The following is a 13,362-nucleotide window of genomic DNA, read 5'->3' as shown; positions in this document are numbered from 1 at the left end:
AATGTTTAAAAAAAGACACGTGGCACAAGTGCAAAAGGGAACAGAAATCACAACTTAACCCGACACAGATGTAAAACCCTCCTCATCTGCTCTCGTCGCCTGACAGCCCCTCTCCATCTATCCATCTCTCTGTGCTAAAATATCTGTCACCCACATGTGAGCTGAAGCTTCTCCTCCAGCGCTCCCCTTCCCTCACCACCTAAACGACTCCTTTCTTTCTTTTCTTCTTTCTCCCCATTTATTTTCCTATTATAGGCTATTGTAACACTGATAAAAAAATAAACATACACAAAAATACATTAGGATCAAACCAGAAAAATGTGACTGTCAGTGTAGCTTACTTAAAACACTTGTTTTTTCAGTCTGTAAAAAAACGATTACAAAACAAAATAAATTAATGAGAATACTGGGTTTGTTGAGTTGCTCGCACAGGCAAACAGTCTAAATTTTACTTTTATAATTTCCATGTGCAGCCGTCCACTTACCGTTTTCCTTCTACACGCAGGGAGTCCGCCGACCCCATCCAAACCTACCAACATCAGCACTAGTAGAAAAAGTATCCGACGAGTTCCGCGCATCTCAAACACTGGGACGAAGCCCTTGGCCGAACTCAACTTCTGCTTCCTGTGCTCCATTGGAACCTGTAGTCGTTTTTTACAGTTGACAGTCAATGGTAACCTACACTCAATGTTGAGAGCACATGATTCTGCTAAATGCAAGGATTGGTATAAAAGAGATTGATCATCTTGGATAGGCTACCGTATTCAGGTGTTTTCATGCAGAAAGCATGAGTTCTGAACCAGGACGTGGTGCGTATCACAACGTGAAATCCACATTTGAACAGCTCTGCGGAGAATTGGCCATTTGGGCATGGACCTCCAAATTCTCCTGTCCTATCAAACTCGTATCATTCTCAGCATTCCGCGCTATTACCCTGTGATAAAATTGTAAACTCTTACTTTTCAACCGAGTCCTTGGTTAATTGCGTCGCATTTGTATGTTTATTGGGTAACTTTGATACTTCCCTGCCTGGTCTATGCAGCGACCGAACGGATCAGGTGTCGGTCGTACAAGTTCGGGCACGTCAGTCGAGTTGGTGGGATAGAGTGAGAGCGCCGCCCAGTTCTAAAACAACAATTTGTCTCACAGCCTCTGCTCTCCCATTCTCTCAAGTGCTCTCAAACTACACACAGTTCTCAACCAGACGAATAGAGGGTAAAATGTTGCCTTCAAGTCTTCAAACTATTTTTGGGCTGTAAACTCTTACTTAAATAACCGCTCGTGGAATGTAAAAGTATCTCTCATCGGTTGAGGCCTCAATCCGCCATGGTTTAGAATACAAATTATGAAAGTCATTCATAGTTTATAGGCTAAAGACACATTTTTATAAGGAAACTTTTTTCCACATGTATTAGTAAGTGTTATTTAGCAACCAAAACTTGACATCGACACCGGCAAGTCTGCAACCCGCAAAAAAACACAGCAACAGCCAGGGGTTTCTTCACGGTCAGTACTATCGGGGATCCTTGGGACGTCCATAAACTCTAACCCTAACCATCGGGACGTCCCAAAGGGGTATGGACGTCCCAAGGATCCCAATTGCACGGACTGTTTCTTCACCTGTTGACTCATGTGGCGTGCAGTCCCAACTGTCTGTGCAAGGAAGGTGGGCACCATGACAATATTGCCGCAAAGAACATCCTTCCAGATGCGCTCATTTTTCTTTGCTTGCATGGACCCATTTTCCAATCCATCTGTTCAAACAGGCTCCATTATCCACTTCCTGGCAATGAGCAAGTGGCAACTCAAAAGACTAACAGAGGAGATGTCAAAAAGTTAACTAACTCAAAATAATGATTGAAATCCTGGCCTACATCTAGCCTATCTCAACTCTCTCTGAGCCCCATCTAGGTGTGATAGCTCCTCAGTTAATTATGGATCATCCATTGAAGAGGAAGGCGTTTAGTAGTCTATCATGACTAGCCCACAGTATGCACCATCCTGGTTAGGCTACAGCAATGTGTTTACCGTCTGCAATGCTGTGGCTCAGGAAGGGGCTTTAGGCTTTGCCTCACTGCATCAAGGGTTTGTTCTAGCCTACATCCCTTCATTCACCTCCAGAAAGTGGCCACGCTGGCAACTCTAAAAGTTATACAATTCTGCATGTGAAGTGTGCTCTCATAAAAAATCCATTGTGCAGAATGAGGTAAAATGTTTGTCAATTGAACTTTTTGGCATTGCCCATGGTCTGGCTGGCCAAGTGGTCCACAGTTTCCCCCTATCCCCATCACTCGGGCTGACCTTAGGAAGACCCCGAGACAGCCTGTGGTTTTCAATAGAAGAGGACCCCTGTGACTCTTAAGAACATATAGCAAGAATTTGTGGGTTATGTTACATGATATTTATGGATCAGGCCCAACGACAATGCTTTTGTTGTCCCATCCTTCCACTGATAAATTCGGATAAATTAATCACTTTTTGACTGATAAAGTTAGTAGCTTATCCGCAAAATCGCTCGGAGATGATGGATACTGTGAGAACCGTCAGTGACCATCACACTTTTTAAAAATGCTGTAAAACTACCACTCTAACACACATCTACAGAATAAGCGCATACATTTAAAAAAAAACTTTTTTTTTTTTTTACTTGTGTGTATATTGTATGACATCACATTTTCTGTATGTGTCTGTCTGTCACCAAGATGTTCAAATAAACCTAAACATAAGGAGAGAAGCCTAAGACGTTCACTTTGGTTCACCCAAAAAATATAGAAAAAAATCCTTTTTAGAGACAGATTTTTCAGTAAAGGGCACCTGAATGGCGGTCTCATAACTTCCGCCCCTCACTGGACTTGGCCCTATGCCCAGGGTCTGGCTGCACTCCAGGTGACTAGGGAAACTCTGGGCGGGCTGACCTGACGATGTCACCCACCATGGGAAGGAGTGGAGAGAAAATAGGGAAGGAAGGAGGAAATGGGGGGAGTCGAAAAGAAAAGCTGGAAAGGAGATCTTTTATGGGGCCCTGAAAGATGAGAATTTAATTACGCATCTCTTTATTCATCTGTCCAACCCACACCAACACTGCACAAGCTAACTTTTCTAAACAGTCACCTTCAGCAAATGTTTCCCTACGGACACTTTAAAACCTATTTCAAGTTTATCCCCACATTGTTTTACCTAGTCTTTAACTTCAAAGTCAGTAACCCACTATTAGAGTTAGCCTACACAGCGCTCAATCACACTTAAACATTGAAAATGTTTCTTTTAAATTTGACAGAAAAATCTAATTGCCAACACATTGACTTTCATGAATGCGCATGAATTATGTACTCATAAGTAGTGGGTACAATGAGTCGCCCCCCCATTTATAAATCAGATATAAGCATTACAATCCATATACATTTGATGGCTTATTATACAGTGCATTCAGAAAGTATTCAGACCCCTTCATTTTTTTCAACATTTTGTTACATTACAGCCTTATTCTAAAATGGCTTAAATAAAATCTACACACAATACCCCATAATGGCAAAGCAAAACAGATTTTGTAAAATTTTTGCTAATTTATCAAAAACAGAAATACCTTTACATAAGTATTCAGACCCTTTGCAATGAGACTCAAAATTCAACTCAGGTTCATCCTGTTTCCATTGATCATCCTTGAGATGTTTCTACAACTTGATTGGAGTCCACATGTGGAAAATTCAATTGATTGGACATGATTTAAAAGGCACACACCTGTCTATATATAATCCCATGGTTGACAGTGCATGTCAGAGCGAAAACCAAGTCATAAGGTCCTAGGAATTGTCCGTAGATCTCTGAGACAGGATTGTGTCGAGGCACAGATCTGGGGAAGGGTACCAAAATATTTCTGCAACATTTAAGGTCCCCAAGAACACAGTTGGTCTCCATCATTCTTAAATGGAAGAAGTTTGGAACCACCAAGACTCTTCCTGGAGCTTGCCACCCGGCCAAACTGAGTAATTGGGGGAGAAGGGCCTTGGTCAGGGAGGTGACCAAGAACCTGATGGCCACTCTGACAGAGCTCCAGAGTTCCTCTGTGGAGATGGGAGAATGTTTCAGAAGGACAACCATAATAATATAATATAATAATATATGCCATTTAGCAGACGCTTTTATCCAAAGCGACTTACAGTCATGTGTGCATTCATTCTACGTATGGGTGGTCCCGGGGATCGAACCCACTACCCTGGCGTTACAAGCGCCATGCTCTACCAACTGAGCTACAGAAGGACCACAGCACTCCACCAATCAGGCCTTTATGATAGAGTGGCCAGATGGAAGCTACTCCTCAGTAAAAGGCACATGACTGCCCACTTGGAGTTTGCCAAAAGGTACCTAAAGAACTCTCAGACCATGAGAAACAAGATGATCTGTTCTGATGAAACCAAGATTGAACGCTGTGCCCTGAATGCCAAGCTTTACACCTGGAGGAAACCTGCCACCACCCCTACGGTAAAGCATGGCGGTGGCAGCATCATGCTGTGGGATGTTTTTCAGCGGCAGGGACTGGGAGACTAGTCCAGATCAAGGGAAAGATGAACGGAGCAAAGTACAGAGCGATCCTTGATGAAAACATGCTCCAGAGCACTCAGGATCTCAGACTGGGGCGAAGGTTTACCTTCCAACAGGACAACAACCCTAAGCACACAGCCAAGACAACACAGGAGTGGTTTTGGGACAAGTCTCTGAATGTCCTTGAATGTGCTGAATGTCCCAGCCAGAGCCCGATCAAACATCTAATAATAATATAATATATGCCATTTAGCAGACGCTTTTATCCAAAGCGACTTACAGTCATGTGTGCATACATTCTACGTATGGGTGGTCCCGGGAATCGAACCCACTACCCTGGCGTTACAAGCGCCATCTCTAGAGAGACCTGAAAATAGCCGTGCAGAGACGCTCCCCATCCAACCTGACAGAGCTTGAGAGGATCTGGAGAGAATGGGAGAAACTCCCCAAATACAGGTGTGCCAAGCTTGTAGCGTCATACCCAAGAAGCCTCAAGGCTATAATCGCTGCCAAAGGTCCTTCAACAAAGTACTGAGTAAAGGGTCTGAATACTTATGTAAATGTTATATTTCAGTTTTTTTATTTCAATATATTTGCAAAAATGTCTAAAAACTAGTTATTCTTTGTCATTATGGGGTATTGTGTCTAGATTGACGAGAGGGGGGAAATGATTTCATCCACTTTAGAATAAGGCTGTAACGTAACATAAAGTCAAGGGATCTGAATACTTTCCGAATGCACTGTATATAGTTATTAATGTAAACATTAATAATATACAGCACCTTCAGGAGGTATTATTATTATTTTTTAACCTTTATTTAACCAGGCAAGTTAGTTAAGAACAAATTCTTATTTTCAATGATGGCCTAGGAACAGTGGGTTAACTGCCTGTTCAGGTGCAGAACGACAGATTTGTACCTTGTCAGCTCCGGGGTTTGAACTTGCAACCAACGCTCTAACCACTAGGCTACCCTGACTTTTTCCACATTTTGTTGTTACAAAGTGTGATTAAAATGGATTTGTAATATTTTTGTCAACAATCTACACACAATACTCACATTTTTTATTTCACCTTTATTTAACCAGGTAGGCTAGTTGAGAACAAGTTATCATTTACAACTGCGACCTGGCCAAGATAAAGCAAAGCAGTTCGACACAAACAACAATCCAGAGTTACACATGGAATAAACAAACATACAGTCAATAATACAGTAGAAAAAGTCTATATACAGTGTGTGCAAATGAGGTAGGATAAGGGAGGTAAGGCAATAAATAAGTAATTACAATATAGCAATTAAACACTGGAATGGTAGATGTGCAGAAGATGAATGTGCAAGTTGAGATACTAGGGTGCAAAGGAGCAAGATAAATAAATAATTACAGTATGGGGATGAGGTAGTTGGATGGGCTATTTACAGATTAACTATGTACAGGCGCAGTGATCTGTGAGCTGCTCTGACTGCTGGTGCTTAAAGCTAGTGAGGGAGATAAGTGTTTCCAACTTCAGTGATTTTTGCAGTTCGTTCCAGTCATTGGCAACAGAGAACTGTAAGGAAAGGCGGCCAAAGGAAGAATTGACTTTGGGGGTGACCAGTGAGATATACCTGCTGGAGCGTGTGCTACGGGTGGGTGCTGCTATGGTGACCAGTGAGCTGAGATAAGTTGGTGCTTTACCTAGCAGAGACTTGTAGATGACCTGGAGCCAGTGGGTTTGGCGTCGAGTATGAAGTGAGGACCAGCCAACGAGAGTGGTGGTAGGTAGTATATGGGGCTTTGGTGACAAGACAGATGGCACTGTGATAGACTGCATCCAAAATGTTGAGCAGAGTGTTGGAGGCTATTTTGTAAATTACATTGCCAAAGTCGAGGATCGGTAGGATGGTCAGTTTTACAAGGGTATGTTTGGCAGCATGAGTGAAGGATGCTTTTTGAGAAATAGGAAGACTATTCTAGATTAATTTTTGGATTAGAGATGCTTAATGTGAGTCTGGAATGAGAGTTTACAGTCTAAGTGTCAAAGTGGAAGAAACATTCTAATGTTTGTAAAAAATTAGCTTTGAGTCTTTCTGGGTAAGTCTCTAAGAGCTTTCCACACCTGGGTTGTGCAACATTTGCCCATTATTCCTTTCAAAATTCTTCAAACCCTGTCAAATTGGTTGTTGATCATTGCTATACAACCATTTCAGGTCTTGTCAAATCAAGCTGATTTAAGTCAAAACTGTAACTCAGCCACTCTGTCAAAAGAGGAAGACCAAGGTGCAGTATATTTTCTTTTAAAAAATGACACCAACAAAACAACAAACACAACCGTGAAGCTTACAAGGCTCAATGCCTCAAACAAAGTTAACTACCCACAAAGACAGGTGGGGAAAAAGGGCTGCCCAAGTATGGTTCCCAATCAGAGACAACAATAGACACCTGTCCCTGATTGAGAACCATACCGGCCAAAACAAAGAAATACAAAACATAGAAAATAGAACATAGAATTCCCACCCCACATCACACCCTGACCTAACCAAATAGAGAAATAAAACGGCTCTCTAAGGTCAGGGCGTGACACACTCAGGAACATTCATGGTCTTCTTGGTAAGGGACTCCAGTATAGATTTGGTCTTCTGTTTTAGGTTATTGTCCTGCTGAAAGGGGAATTTATCTCCCAGTGTCTGGTGGAAAGCAGAATGAACCAGGTTTTCCTCTAGGATTTTGCCTGTGTTTAGCTTCATTCCGTTCCGTTTCTTTTTTATTTGGAAGAACTCCTAAAACCTTAATGAATTTCGGTTCCAGAGTGGCGCAGCAGTCTAAGGCACTGCATCTCAGTGCTAAAGGTGTCACTACAGACCCTGGTTTGATCCTGAGCTATATCACAACTGGCTGTGATCTGGAGTCCCATAGGGTGGCGCACAATTGGCCCAATGTCATCTGGGTGTGGTCGGTCTAGGCTGTCATTGTAAATAGGAATTTGTTCTTAACTGACTTGCCTAGTTAAATAAAGGTTTTAAAAAATTACAAGCATATCCATAACATGATGCAGCCACCACTATGCTTGAAAATATGGAGAGTGGTACTCAGTGATATGTTTGAGGAATTTCCAATAAACATATCACTTTCTATTCTTTACAAAACATTAATGAATGGCTTTGCCAAGTTATCAGTGTTACTCAGTCACTATTGGCCTCATGATTAAATCCCTGGGCGGTTTCCTTCCTCTCCAGCAACTGAGTTGGGAAAGACACCTGTATCTTTGTAGTGACTGGGTGTATTGATACATCATCAAAAGTTTAATAAATAACTTCACCATGCTCAAAGGGATATTCATTGTCTGAAAACATCCCTGGTCTTCGTGCTTGAATCTGTGTTTGAAATTCAATGCTTGACTGAGGGACCTTATAGATAATTGTATGTGTGGGGTACAGAGATGAGGTAGTCATTACAATTACGTTAAACACTATTATTGCACACAGAGTGAGTCCATGCAACTTGTGACTTGTTGAGCATTTTTATTCCTAAATGTATTTATGCTTGCCATAACAAATGGGTTTGAATACTTGACTCAACATTAAGCTTTTGATAAATTCATTTGAAAAAAAAAAATAAATAAATAAAAGAGTTACAATACCCAGTAATGTTAAAGTGTATGTAGGCCAGTGACAAAATATCTCATTTTATTCCATTTTAAATTCAGGCTGTAACACAACAAAATGTGGAAAAGGTCAAAGTGTGCAAATACTTTCTGAAAGCACTAACTGCAAGACAGAAACTGAACTTCTGCTGCAGAAATAAGTTGATAGACAAAATTCCGTTCGTTACACCTTTTTATTGGGATTACCTTGACAGTCACATAGTTACTAAATGGATCCCATGGAAACATTGAAGCAGAGGGTCAAGCCCCCAGGACTCTCCCTCCACATCTCTCAGGGTGTGGCATGACAAAGTGGGCATTGACCAGAGAGGGAGACTAAGGTCTCAATTGGCAACCTATTGCCTATATAGTGCACTACTTTTGGCCAGGGCCCATAGGATTTTGGGAATAGTGTGCAATTACAGCCAGCCAGAGAGATAGGGTTTTTCAGAAGTTAGCAGAAGCGCTTTTAGTGTTAATTGGTAGAACGTAGTGCCTGAGAAAAAGAGAATGGAAACTTTATGCAGTGTCACACTGAGTGTTTGTTGCAACTGCTCATACAATCTGATAGCCTTTGTTTAATACACACAATAGCCATGACTGAACTAGAAGGAATATGAGAGGAAGAGGAACGCTATCCGAAAGGTGGAATATTTCAAAATGTTGATTTGAAATGCAGGCAGTCCAAGTCCAGTAGTCTGAGATGAGTTGAACATTCAGTCACTGTCTCTGTCCCAAATGGCACCTTAAAAGTAAGGTACTGTTTGGGACGCAGTCCATTTCTCTCTCTCTGGTAACACACACCATTGTTCCATATCCCTTCATTAAACTGATTTCAAAATTTAGTTGTAAACAAAAACATTTTTTATATGGGTGGGGGAAATCAAGTGCACATGGAATATAAGGGGGTTATTGAAGGTTAAAGGAATAGTTCACCCAAGTTACAAATGAGTTTCCTTACCCTGTAAGCAGTCTTTGGACAAGGTATGACAGCAAGCCATGCTTTGGTTTAGTTTCCTTGGCACAGTTTCCACATGCAAACATTTGAGCATTTGTGGCACAACTCCCATTGAAGTCATGGGACCAATATTATCGTTTTTCATGCATCATGTCCAAATGGATCACAAATGGATTTGAACATGATGCGCGACAAATGCTAATATCGGTCCCATGACATGAACGGGATATGTGCCACAAATGATAAAACATTAGCATGTGATAAGTGACAGGGAAACTAAACCGAAGCATGTTGTCATACCTTGTCCATAGACTGCTTACAGGGTAAGGAAACCAATGGCATTGTAATTTGTTGAACTATCCCTTTAACTGGTCAAGAAATACACCCATGCTTAATGTAAAGCGTATGGGAGGGTCAGAATTCCAGTCGGGATCAGAACTGGGAATTTGCAGCCAGAATTTCAGACTTCCGAGACATGTTCAGCAGATCGTGGTCCTGGGGAAGAATAGCAACAGACACACACAAAGATCTGCTCAACCGCGTCTCCTACACAAACACCATCCCTAACAGCAGCCCATTGAGACCGTAACAACTGGCTCTGCTCGATAGCACATTTTTACCATTCATACAATATAGAGATGTGTTTATATATATATTTATATTCATAGACTGATGTGTCCCGTCTATTGTCAGCGCTACATTTTTTTTTGTTCCTAAAACTGACAATTTTGGTCACACAGAAGGAATTTCTGCAGCACTTAAGACAGAAAACGACAGGAACTACAGCAAAATGATACCTGCGTCAGGAGGAATCATAATAATGACACTACCAGCTATTGGAAATAGTAGAGGAGGACTAAGGGTGTGGGATAAGACCGTGAGACAGCGCGATGGAATGGTGGCCAGAGAGCTTTAGAGAAGCACGACAAAGCACTAAATACAAAAACACAAGACGATTCATGACTACAATACTCGGGGGAGGCCGGGTGTTAAAATAACAAAACGTATAAAATGTACTGAAAACGGCATGACACTTAACGGATGCATCTACACCACATACGGCTGAAAACTACACACTAGGCTAAAGAGTGACTCCGCCGGTTAGATATAGATACAGGGCTGGGGAGAGAGAGGTGGGACAGGAGACATTAGTTGCTACAGGAGAACAGAAGAGCGACACACCCTCTCTCTTGATGCTGGCATAAGGAGTGTGAGGGTAGCAGTTACTCCTAAGCCAATGATACATGGTCAGACACTTTTTTTTACCCTCCTAATTACATTAATAATAAGATTGAGGGTATGGTGCGTGATCTGATTCTAGATCTGTGGTTATGGGCAAGGGGTACAGTCGTCCACTAATTCAGTGCCATGGGGAATAGATGGGTTGTACAGGAATAGTAAACGACATATCATGGGGGTGGAATGGATTTTTTGTTTAGATTAAAAAGGGGAAAAGACCCTTTAGATGCAGATGGTATTTTTTTGTACTTCACAGGATGTTTGCATTATTTATACATATATGCGTTTAGTAATATAATAATTTTCAATATATAGATTTATTTTCGTTTGTCAGCCAGCCCGGGGGAGAAAAAGACTGAAAGAAACGATCCCATGTTGTAGTCTTTCGCTCCCTCCCTTGGTCCAGCCTCTTCCCTGTTGCATCCCTCTTTCCACCCGATTGTGAGGTGGCGGTTAGCAGCGTGTCTCGTAAATGCCGCTGCGGCCGATATAGCGCACCCATTTGATGACGTCGTGGTCACTGTAGTTCAGCTTGGGCTCGAACACCTTCAGGTAGCGCACCTTGAGTCCGGACGGAGCAAATGGCACCTGGGAGACCATAACAGAACCATAATTACACCTGGGAGAGAGTTCAGTATTGTTTTTTATTTAACTAGGTAAGTCAGTTAAGCACAAAATCGTATTTATAATGACAGCCTACACTGGCCAACACTGGGCCAATTTGTGCCCCACCCTATGGGACCAAACACAGCTCGTTGTGATACAGCCTGGATTCAAACCAGGGTGTCTGTAGTGACGCCTCTAGCATGAAGATGCAGTGCCTGAGACCGCTGTGCCACTGGGGGGCCCATTTGACAGGCCAGAAACATTATCACACCTGGGTCATTCAACCATTGAAGTTGGTAATACAGCACAAACTGATCTGGAGCCCAGCTACAGTAGAGATGACTGTGTAAAGGAAATAAAATACCTAATCACCTCAAAGTTCATGGAGATGGGAGGGCGTGCCCACTTCTTCTTGTCGTTGGTGGGCAACAGCTCGATCTCAGCACTGATTTGAGACTCCTTCATCCCTGCCATACGCTTGATCCTGCAGACACGCATAGCCACACACAGTTAAGACCATTCCACAGCACAAACACAGGCGCGTGCACACACTAGGGATGAGCACGGTTAATCGAATATCCGGATATTAAACCCTCATTCAAGGGGTTTGTTTAATTTTGTACTATTTTCTAAATTGTAGAATAATAGTGAAGACATCAAAACAATGAAATAATACGCATGGAATAATTTAGTAACCAAAAAAGTGTTAAACCAATCAAAACATATTTTATATTTGAGATTCTTCAATGTAGCCACCCTTTGCTTTGAAGACAGCTTTGCACACTTTTGGCATTCTCTCAACCAGCTTCATGAAGTAGTCACCTGGAATGCATTTCAATTAACTGTTGTGCCTTGTTGAAAGTTATTTGTGGAATTTCTTTCCTTCTTAACGCGTTTGAGCCAGTTGTGTTGTGACAAGGTAGGGGTGGTTAACAGAAGATAGCCCTATTTGGTGTCCATATTATGCAGTGCCTCCAGGATTTTGTGAAGAAAAATTGTGATTCCCGTGGCCAAAAATGCTTCTTTTGCTGCAGCTTTTCTGAAAATCTGCAATACATTTTGAGATGTTTTCTTTTCACGTTAATTTCATATAAAGCAATAAAAGTAATATGTGCTCAGTTTTAGGACGATATTAACATCCAAAGTGCTCAATTCTGTTTATTTTCCAGAACAAACAGCTCTCTCATAATCCACACACACACACACACACACACACACACACACACACACACACACACACACACACACACACACACACACACACACACACACACACCTCCCTTAGTCGTAGGGCTTGCTATCAACACAAGATGCACCTCCTATTCCTACTCATTCTCTCTCTTAAAAAAACCAAGGAGGTATTTGGACATAAATTATGAACTTTATCGAACAAATCAAACATTTGTGGAACTGGGATTCCTGGGAGTTCTGATTTAAGATCATCAAAGGTAAGTTAATATTTATAATGCTATTTCTGACTAATGTTGACTCCACAACATAGCGGATATCTCTTTGGCTGTTTTGGTCTCTGAGCGCCGTACTCAGATTATTGCATGGTATGATTTTTCTGTAAAGTTTTAAAAACTCTGACACAGCAGTTGCATTAAGGAGAAGTTTATCTATAGTTCCATGTATAATAGTTGTATCTTTTATCAATGTTTATTATGAGTATTTCTGTAATTTGATGTGGCTCTCTGCAAAATCACTGCATGTTTTGGAACTACTGAACATAACAGGCCAATGTAAAATTAGATTTTTGGATATAAATATGCACTTTATCGAACAAAACATACATGTATTGTGTAACATGAAGTCCTATGAGTGTCATCTGATGAAGATCATCAAAGGTTAGTGATCAATTTTATCTATATTTCTGCTTTTTGTGACTCCTCTCTTTGGCTAGAAAATGGCAGTGTTTTTCTGTGACTTGTTGGGGACCTAACAATCATTTGTGGTGCTTTCGCTGTAAAGCCTTTTTGAAATCTGACACTGTGGCTGGATTAACAAGAATTTTATCTTTAAAATGGTGTGAAATAATTGTTTGCTTGATGAATTTTAATTATGAGATTTTTGTTGTTTTGAATTTGGCGCCTTGCACTTTCACTGGCTGTTGGCGGGGTGGGACGCTACCGTCCTGAATATCCCAGAGAGGTTAAGCCATTTTGCCACAACATTAGAAGTATGCTTGGGGTCATTGTCCATTAGGAAGACCCATTTGTGACCAAGCTTTAAACTTCCCGACTGATGTCTTGAGATGTTGCTTCAATATATCCACATAAATTTCTTTCCTCATGAAGCCATCTATTTTGTGAAGTGCACCAGTCCCTCCCGCAGCAAAGCACCCCCACAACATGATGCTGCCACCCCCGTGCTTCACGGTTGGGATCGTGATCTTCGGCTT

At 41.5% G+C, this 13,362-nt stretch overlaps 2 protein-coding genes across 3 annotated transcripts in view; both read right to left on the bottom strand.

Moving 5' to 3' along the window:
- The window catches only part of LOC123993130 (matrix metalloproteinase-23-like), a 28,624-nt gene extending 27,565 nt beyond the window's left edge, over positions 1 to 1,059 (bottom strand). Inside the window, exon 1 of the mRNA XM_046294955.1 lies at positions 486 to 1,059. Within this exon, the coding sequence (XP_046150911.1) occupies positions 486 to 635 (150 nt within the window). The 5' untranslated portion in view covers positions 636 to 1,059. The remainder of the gene's footprint in view (positions 1 to 485) is intronic.
- Positions 1,060 to 8,019: 6,960 nt separating this feature from the next.
- Positions 8,020 to 13,362, bottom strand: part of LOC123993128 (AP-2 complex subunit mu-B-like) — a 39,129-nt gene continuing 33,786 nt past the window's right edge. For both annotated transcript variants that reach the window (XM_046294952.1, XM_046294953.1), the window contains 2 exons: positions 11,334 to 11,445; positions 8,020 to 10,943 (listed from right to left, as the gene is read on the bottom strand). In XM_046294952.1, coding sequence (XP_046150908.1) covers positions 10,809 to 10,943; positions 11,334 to 11,445 — 247 coding nt within the window. In that variant the 3' untranslated portion in view covers positions 8,020 to 10,808. The remainder of the gene's footprint in view (positions 10,944 to 11,333; positions 11,446 to 13,362) is intronic.

The sequence above is a fragment of the Oncorhynchus gorbuscha genome, linkage group LG13 (genome assembly GCF_021184085.1).
Source record: "Oncorhynchus gorbuscha isolate QuinsamMale2020 ecotype Even-year linkage group LG13, OgorEven_v1.0, whole genome shotgun sequence".
NCBI lineage: Eukaryota > Metazoa > Chordata > Actinopteri > Salmoniformes > Salmonidae > Oncorhynchus > Oncorhynchus gorbuscha.
This window is presented reverse-complemented; position numbering and strand designations above follow the sequence as displayed.